This window comes from Chiloscyllium plagiosum, chromosome 8 (assembly GCF_004010195.1).
Source record: "Chiloscyllium plagiosum isolate BGI_BamShark_2017 chromosome 8, ASM401019v2, whole genome shotgun sequence".
Classification (NCBI taxonomy): Eukaryota; Metazoa; Chordata; class Chondrichthyes; order Orectolobiformes; family Hemiscylliidae; genus Chiloscyllium; species Chiloscyllium plagiosum.
Window position 1 is genome coordinate 101,206,252 of NC_057717.1, and position 9,216 is coordinate 101,215,467.

The following is a 9,216-nucleotide window of genomic DNA, read 5'->3' on the forward strand; positions in this document are numbered from 1 at the left end:
AGCTGATTAACCTCAGGCTGGACTCTGATTGGTCAGGGTGTTGCCATGGGGACTGTAGCAGTTGGCAGTCCCCAAGACCTCTCCCTCAATGAAAAATGCGCGGATGAACTCCTTTTACACGGGGTGGACCCTGACTGTCCTCTGAAATGGGCGAGCAGGTCACTCAATTCGCTGGGGTGTGCAGCGAACATTGGTAATGTCAGACAGAAAAAAATATAAAGCACCCAGACAGGGAACCTCATTTAACCTGGCCCAAGGCAACAACACAGAAGATTGTGACTTTGTGTTAATTAGCATTTAGTTATTGAAAAGGATATGTCAGCCTGTCCCGAAGGAGAGGACTCAGATAGGTGACCACTCTGGTAAGTCCCTGTTACTCTGCTTTAACAGTCAGCTTTTGCCACGTGCCTGCACTTTAACCCTGAGTTAGCAGATAGATGGTTTGAACTGCGTTCCCCTCCCCCCCCCCAACCAAAGTAACCCAGGCTGACCCTGCAGCACAGGGAGTGCAGTATTGTCAGAAACACTGCCTTCTGACAGAGAGACATCATCTGCCCTTACAGGGAAAAGTTTAAGACCTCGGCAGTATTCCAGAAAAGAAGAGGTACACTCTCTTCACTGTACCAAACAACTTGCAACACTCAGTCAAAACGTGTGGGGTTGTAAAAGCACAGCCGGTCAGGCAGCATCCAAAGAGCTGGAGAGTCGACGTTTCGAGCACAAAGTCTTCATCAGGAATTCCTCACCACATTCCCAATGAAGAGCTAATGCCCGAAATGTCAATTCTCCTGCTCCTTGGATGCTGCCTGGCCGGCTGTGCTTTTCCAGCCCCACACGTTTTTGACTCTGATCACCAGCATCTGCAGTCGTCACTTTCTCCAACTTGCAACACTCAACCAATATCGTTAGGACACATTATCCAATCCCCATCACGTTGCTGTTGTGGGATCTTGCTGTGCACCCATTGACGTCAGCCAGTGCCACAGTCGCCACACCTCAAAGGTTCACTGAGTGATCCGGAGGGATCCTCCCCAGTTCTGAGGAAGGGTCACTGGACCTAAACGTTAATTCTGCTTTCTCTCTCCATGGATGCTGCCTGATCTACTGAGCTTTTGCAGTAATTTCTGCTTTCGTGTCAAGGATCAGTTTGCATTGTTGAATCAGGAAGAGAAAAATACCACATGACTGCACATAAAGTAAGCATTATTTACAAGAGATGGATAAAAAAAAAATATTTGGATTCACTAACCTTATTGAGCTCTTTGAGAAGGTGACCAAACAGGTGGATGAGGGAAAAGCAGTTGATATGGTGTATGTGGATTTCAGTAAGGTGTTTGATAAGTTTCCCCATGGTAGGCTATTGCACAAAATATGGAGGCATCTGATTGAGGGTGATTTAGCGGTGTGGATCAGGATTTGGATAGCTGAAAGAAGACAGAAGGCGATGGTAGATGGGAAATAGTCATCCTGGAGTTCAGTTCCTAGTGGGGTACTTCAAGGATCTGTTTTAGGTCCACTTTTGTTTGTCATTTATATAAATGACCTGGATGAGGGCATAGAAGGATAGGATCGTAAATTTGCAGATGACACTAAGGTTGGCAGAGGTGTGGATAGTGCCGAAGGATGTTGAAAGTTACAGAGAGACATAGATAAGCTGCAGAACTGGGCTGAGAGGTGGCAAATGCAGTTTAATGCAGACAAGTATGAGGTGATCCACTTTGGAAGGAGTAACAGGAATGCAGAATACTGGGCTAATGGTAAGATTCTTGGTTGTGTAGAGCAGAGAGATCTCGGTGTCCAGGTACACAGATCCTTGAAAGTTGTCACCCAGGTTGATAGGGTTGTTAAGAAGGCATGTTAGCGTTTATTGGGAGAGGGATTGAGTTTTGGAGCCATGAGATCATGTTGCAGCTGTACAAAACTCTGGTGCGGCCACATTTAGAATATTGTGTATAGTTCTGGTCACTGCATTATAGAAAGGATGTGGAAGCTTTAGAAAGTGTTCAGAGGAGATTCACGAGGATGTTGCCTGGTATGGAGTGGAGGTGTTAGGAGGAAAGGCTGAGGGACTTGAGGCTGTTTTCATTAGAGAAAAGAAGGTTGAGAGGCAACTTTTTTGTTAGATTAGATTCCCTACAGTGTGGAAACAGGCCCTTCAGCCCAATAAGTCCACACCGACCCTCTGAAGAGCAACCTACCCAGACCCATTCCCCTACATTTACCCCTGACTAATGCACCTAACACTACAGGCAATTTAGCATGGCCAATCCACCTGACCTGCACATTTTTGGATTGTGGGAGGAAACCAGAGCACCCGGAGGAAACCCACGCAGACACGGGGAGAATGTGCAAACTCCACACAGACAGTCACCCGAGGCTGGAATTGAACCTGGGTCCCTGGCGCTGTGAGTCAGCAGTGTTAACCACTGAGCCACCGTGCCACCCATTGCTAATTGAGACATAATCAGAGGGTTAGATAGTGTTTTCAGTGAGAGCTTTTCTCCTCAGATGGTGATGGCTAGCACGAAGGGACATAGCTTTAAATTGAGAGGTGATAGATATAGGACAGATGTCAGAGGTAGTTTCTTTACTACTCAGAGAGTAGCAGGGGTGTGGAACGCACTGTCTGCAACAGTAGTGGACTCGCTAACTTTAAAGCATTTAAATGGTCATTGGATTGGCATATGGAAGAGAACGGAGTAGTGTAGGTTAGATGGGCTTCAGATTGGTTCCACAGGTCGCTGAAGGGCCTGTACTGCGCTATAATGTTCTATGTTCTACGACCATTGCATGAAACAATTAAAGTTTTTTTTAAAAACTTCTCAATATGCTGCAGTACCAACCAGAGTCAGAGGATGGCACCAGTGAGCTGGTCCAATAATGAGCTCGATAGCGCCGCTAAAACGCTGGGAGGCAAACACGGGTACTGCAGCATGGATTGTTTTGAGCTGAACTAGAGAGTGGAGCATGGATTGAAAGAGAATTGTAAACACAGCGAATATGGTTCATAAACACAGGGCCAGGAACTGCAGCTGCACCTCCTAACCAGGAAACGGCAAAGAGTTTGGTCGCATTTTCATTGCTGTAGCTCTGAGGGAATAGTAATACCCGGTCCATGTGGCCCAGTGGATCCCATTGGCATAGAAGGAATGTGGTCCTTTTAAGTAAAGACCATTGAGGTTTGCTGTGTGGCAAGACTTGTACCAAAACGCTCCACAGCATTTCTGTGCACAGTTCAGGGGAGCCCGGTGATTTCTGTCAAACGTGCTGAACATGAGTCCGTTATGGTAGGCAAGTGAGTCACCTGCAATAAATCACAGCCCAGGCAGACTGGTTAATGGCAAAGGGAAAGAGCTCACTTTAATCCAGATGCGAGATTGATTTAGCCTGCTGCCCCCTCATGGGAAGGCTCCCGTTCCCCGCAGACCCTCTGCTATTGGACCCCAGCCTCCAAATCAACTGGCCGTTCAACTACAGGGTGCACCACAGTGAGCCTTTTCTGGAGTACTATGTCCAGTTCTGTTTTCCCGGTTGCAGGAAGAATATTATTAAGCTTAGAGAGGTCTCAGAAGAGATTTACCAGGATGTTGCCTGGAACCGAGGGCTTGAGTTATGAGGAGAGGCTGGATAGGCTGGGACTTTTTTCACTGGAACGTAGGGGATTGCGAAGTGGACTGATAGAGTTTGGAAAATAATGAGGGGTATTGATAAGTGAGTGGCAGGTGTCTTGTCTAGGTTGGAGAATTTCAGGACTACTTTTAAGGTGAGAACAGAAAGCTTTAAAAAAGACAAGAGGGGCAAATTCTTTACACAGAGAGTGGTTTGTATGTGGAATGTACATCACAGGAAATGATGCAAGTACAGTTACAATGTTTAAAAGACACTTAGATAAGGACATGAGTAAGAATTGTTTGGAGGGATCTGGGCCAGGAGCAGGCAGGTGGGACTAGTTTAGTTTGGGATTATGGTCGGCATGGACTGGTTGGGTTGAAGGATCTGTTTCTGTGCGAGATGACTCTCCTCACTTGCTGTTTTACAGCTGCAACTTCCAGCAGAGACCACAGGTCAGCAGTCCCCTGTGAACTGCATGGATGAGGTTTCCGCTCTTTGAGGATCTGCAGAGTTGATCTCGGGAAATTTATATCCCTCAGAGAAAGAGCCTTCAAGTTTGGATGTGGTGATGGAGTGTTATAGAGTCATAGAGATGTACAGCATAGAAACAGACCCTTCAGTCCAACCCGTCCATGCCAACCAGATATCCCAACCCAATCTAGTCCCGCCTGCCAGCACCCAACCTATATCCCTCCAAACCCTTCCTATTCATATACCCATCCAAATGCCTTTTAAATGTTGTAATTGTACCAGCCTCCACCACTTCCTCTGGCAGCTCATTCCATACAAGTACCACCCTCTGTGTGAAAAAGTTGCTCTTTTTAGGTCTCTTTTATATCTTTCCCCTCTCACCCTAAACCTATGCCCTCTAGTTCTGGACTCCCCAACCCCAGGAAAAAGAGTTTGTCTATTTATCCTATCCATGCCCCTCATAATTTTGTAAACCACTAAAAGGTCACCCCTCAGCATCCGGCACTCCAGGGAAAACAGCCCCAGCCTGTTCAGCCTCTCCCTATAGCTCAAATCCTCCAACCCTGACCAATTGCAAGCTCAACACCAGTGGAGGATGTTCAAAGCTGTTTAACATAAAACTAAAGAACAAACTTGCATTCACATAGCACCTTTCACAATGTCCCCGGCCTTTCTGTCTGTGGAGTACAGTTGCTACTCAAGTGTGGGAAACAGCAGCTAACTGGGAGCAAGCTCCCGCAAGTAACACTATATGCTGCACAATCACATTGGCCAGGGAGAACACCTTTCCTTTATCGTTGTGGTAATTCTGAGGGATATTTTACATGCATCTGACAGGGTAGTGCTACCTCCGTCCAGTCCCCAAGTGTCCTCATGTTTGTGTTAAGGCTCTAGCGTGGGATTTGAACCCAAGGCCTTCAGACTTGGAGTGACTATACTGCCTGTAGGAGGTGGGGTTTAAGGGATATGCAGATGAGCCTTTGGGGTACACCGTTGTGAAATGGTGAGCTCAGGAGGGGTCATGTGACGGACTCTATAGAAGGTTGGAACTGTAGCCACTGACAGATCACTCTGCGTACCGTGTTAATAAATACTATTTGAAGAAAGACTTTGACATCTGGCCAGAGCTGATCTGAGGAGGCAACCTGAAATAACTCCACAAAGGCCGGTATCCCCTCACTCTTTATATACACATGGAGAGGCCTTGACACTGATCCTGTCCCTTCAGAGCCAGGTCTCAGAGTGAGCAGAACCTCTGACCCTCCTGTTTGTATCTGTCAGCCAGGGCTCCCTGATTGGACCAGATTAACAGCCCCAGTCAGGGAACTCAGATTCTTTGAGGTCCACCTGCTGACCTCGTTACAGTCAATACACTGTCCCACACCGAGACACTACCCACTGAGCTGCGGCTGACACCCAGTGAGAGAGAACACGACCAGGCCTAAAGTGTCGCCCTGGGAGAGAAAATACCTGCTCCTCCATCAATGAAGCCCAGCACCTGGAGCCTGTATCCATCTTCCTCTGCGTTAATGGCACTGGGGGACAGAGCAAAGTGCTCGTACTTTGCGTACACAGTTTTGTTCTCAAAGTCTTCCAAGTCGATCCTCAGCTCATACTTCCTCCTGGTGGCTAATGCATGTATGTTCTGCAGCCCTACAGGAAGTAGATAAAAGAGAGAATTGTTGCCAGGTGAGAGAACAGGGCTGGATAACTCACTTAGTGGTGGAGAATTGTCCTTCAGATGCCATTATTTGCCAAGAATTCCAGCCTAATGTCCCTGATCTTGTTCCCTGTTCTAATAATGTCTAGAGTACTTTGTTTTATTAAAGCTCACACCAGCTACACTGCTATCATTAATGACTTAGGTACAATGGTGTGTCTAAAATGGACAGCATGGTGGCTCAGTGGTTAGCACTGCTGCCTCACAGCACCAGGGACCCGGGTTTGATTCCCACCTCGGGCGACTGTCTGTATGGAGTTTGCAAATTCTCCCCATGTCTACATGGGTTTCCTCGAGGTGCTCTGGTTTCCTCCCACAATCCAAAGATGTACAGGTTAGGGTGAATTGGCCATGTTAAGTTGCCCGTAGTGTTTAGGGATGTGTAGATTAGTTGCATTATTCAGGAATAAAGGTAGGGGAATGGGTCTGGTTGGGTTACTCTCTGGAGGGTCGGTGTGGACTTGTTGGGCCAAAGGGCCTGTAGGGGATCTAAAGTAATCTACTCATAAACTGCCAGATTGGAAAGAACAGACAGTGCACGGGGGGGTGGCGCGAGCGTGAGGAAAGGACATGGTGATAGAGTCCATAACAAATAAAGCCAAAGGAATAGGAGTGAGGTTCACAATGTGTAAGGTGCTTGAACTTGATATCAAGTCCAGGAGGTTGTAAAGTGCCTGGTCTGAAGATGAGATGTTGTTCTTCCAGTTTCTGCTGTGATTTGCTGGAGTGTTATAGCACACCAAGGACTGATAACCCCCATGTGATGTCCCAATTCCGCAGCTCAAAAGTCTGAGCAATGAAGGCACTTCCTTAACCATAATGTCCCTATGTGATGCAAACATCAAAGAATTATGTCCCAGAATCCCTAGGTCTCTCTGTCCTACAGCACTGCCCAAGGTCCTATTTTTTTTATATATAGATATTTTTATTAGAAATTTAACATTTTTACAAGTTTACAAAAATAAACAAAACTCTCAAATATAAACATTGATATACAATTAAATCTTAAATATATAATAACCAAAATAAATGCTCGGAATGTGTTAATATCAGATGTAATAAAACCCGTATTCGTGTGGGATTCTACTCCTAAGGGGCCCCGGACCAGTCAGGTTTGTAATCTCAATTAAATAAAAGCCTTGTTAGGATAGCCGAAATATCTGTATTTATGTAATTCAAGAAGGGCTGCCATATTTTATAAAATAATTCGGTCTTTCGGTGCACCATATTTGTAAGGAAGTCAAGGGGAATACATTCCATAATTAATCTGTGCCAATTTGAAAGTCCAGGGGGGCCCTCAGCCACCCAGTTCACCAAAATATTTTTCCTTGCACAGAAAGAGAGAATAGAAAATAGTCTCTTCCCGTACATGTTCAGGGAGGGAAAGTTCGAAAAGCCCAAAAGGAGAGATACAGGGTCCACTTTAAATTCCGCTCCTAAAATTTCTGTCAGGGCACTTGCTACTTTAGTCCAGTATCTACGGATCTTATGACAGGTCCATAGGCAATGTACAAGAGTACCCACCTCTATTTTATATTTGGGACACATTGGGGATGCCCCTGCCTTAAATTTTGCCAATCGATCCGGTGCTGTATGGGCCCTATGAAGTATCTTCAGCTGGATAGCCTGGGTTCTGTAACAGATGGTGATTCTTCTGGCGTTTTCCCAAATGTTATTCCACGTTTCTATAGAGATTTCTAGTCCCAATTCCTGATCCCATGTTTTAAGCAGATTGTCCATATCTCCCGATACTTCATCATGTAGTAAATGATAAATAGTACTGATGGAGGATACCTCCATTGGTCGTTGTACTCTACATTCTCTATCTGATTTATAAAGACTATCTAATAACATAGTCTTCTTCTATATATAGTCTCGAATTTGGAAGTATCGAAAGAGGTCTCCATTAGGTAATCCGAATTTCTGACGCAGCTGTTCAAAAGACATCAGGACCCCATCTTCAAATAGGTCCCCGAGACATGAGATACCCCTGGATCTCCAGAGTTTAAAAGTGGCATCCCGTAAACCCCGGTTGGAATCCCCATGCTCCCACTATCGGCGCATAGGGGGATGTTTTATGTGAGTTGCCCTCATTTTGCCGTGTTATATTCCAAGCTTTAATTGTGTTTAGTATTATAGGGTTTTTACAGTGATCCGTAATGATTTTCCTCTTGTCTGAAAATAAAAGGTTAATAAATGGGCATTGTACTTGAGAAGCCTCGATGTCCAGCCAGATTGATTGTGGGTCAGACAAGACCCAATCAGCTATGTAACTTAATAAGGAACTTAACTGATATTTCCTAAAATCTGGGAAGTCCAATCCTCCCCTTGCCTGTGGAAGCTGTAGCTTCTTCAGCTTAGTGAGGGCCGTCTATGATTCCAGATAAAGGAACCCAGCCAGCCATATAATTTTCGTAGTGCCAGCCTCGGCAGCATCACCGGAAGCATTCTCATAGGGTATAGGAGACGGGGCAGGACATTCATTTTAATTAGTGCTATTCTACCCAGCCAGGAAACTGGAAGGTCTCCCTACCGCTGGAGGTCCTGCCTTATCCTTTCCAGTAAATGCACAAAGTTAGCTTTGTATAACTGACCAAATACTGGGGTAATAAAAATGTCTAAATATAAGAAACCCTCCAGGGACCAATGAAAGGGAAAATGGGATCCGTCCACTAAGTGGGGTATCATAACAAGGCCACCCATTGGCATAGCCTCCGATTTTGAGAAATTAATTTTATAGCCTGAGAATGCGCTAAATGTATTAATAACTTGGATTAGGCGAGGTATGGACATCAGAGGATTACTGAGGAATAGAAAAACATCATCTGCATAAAGGGTAATTTTATGTTTACCTGTACCAATCCTCGGGGCTGTTATATTAGGATCAGCCCGTATAGGTTCTGCCAGTGGTTCAATTATTAGCATAAATAACAATGGCGAGAGGGGACATCCCTGACAGCAGCCCCTACCCACACTGAAACTATCCGAACCTAATCCATTGGTAACCACAACTGCTTTGGGATCACTATACAATGTTGAGACCCATTTGGTAAACACCTTTCCAATGCCAAACCTTTCCGATGTGTAAAACAAATATGACCATTCAACCCTATCAAATGCCTTTTCTGCGTCTAATGAAACTACTACTCCTGGTATCTTTCCCTGATGGCAGGCTTGAATCATATTCAAAACCCTTCTAATATTATTGGATGATCTACAGCCCTTAATAAACCCCGTCTGATCCTCCTTTATGATATGTGGCAGTACCCTTTCTAGTCTCAATGCTAACGTTTTAGAAAGGATTTTAAAATCTACATTTAGCAAGGATATTGGTCTGTATGATGTACAATCTTCTGGATCCTTTCCTTTTTTAAGGATAAGAGAGATATTTGCCTCTTTTTGTGAAGGCGGGA

General features: G+C 45.2%; 1 protein-coding gene across 1 annotated transcript in view; it reads right to left on the reverse strand.

The window, feature by feature from the left end:
• Positions 1 to 3,041: 3,041 nt before the first annotated feature.
• Positions 3,042 to 9,216, reverse strand: part of LOC122552373 (microfibril-associated glycoprotein 4-like) — a 12,779-nt gene continuing 6,604 nt past the window's right edge. Inside the window, exons 4-5 of the mRNA XM_043695123.1 lie at positions 5,554 to 5,736; positions 3,042 to 3,304 (exon numbers count right to left, since the gene is read on the reverse strand). Coding sequence (XP_043551058.1) covers positions 3,042 to 3,304; positions 5,554 to 5,736 — 446 coding nt within the window. The remainder of the gene's footprint in view (positions 3,305 to 5,553; positions 5,737 to 9,216) is intronic.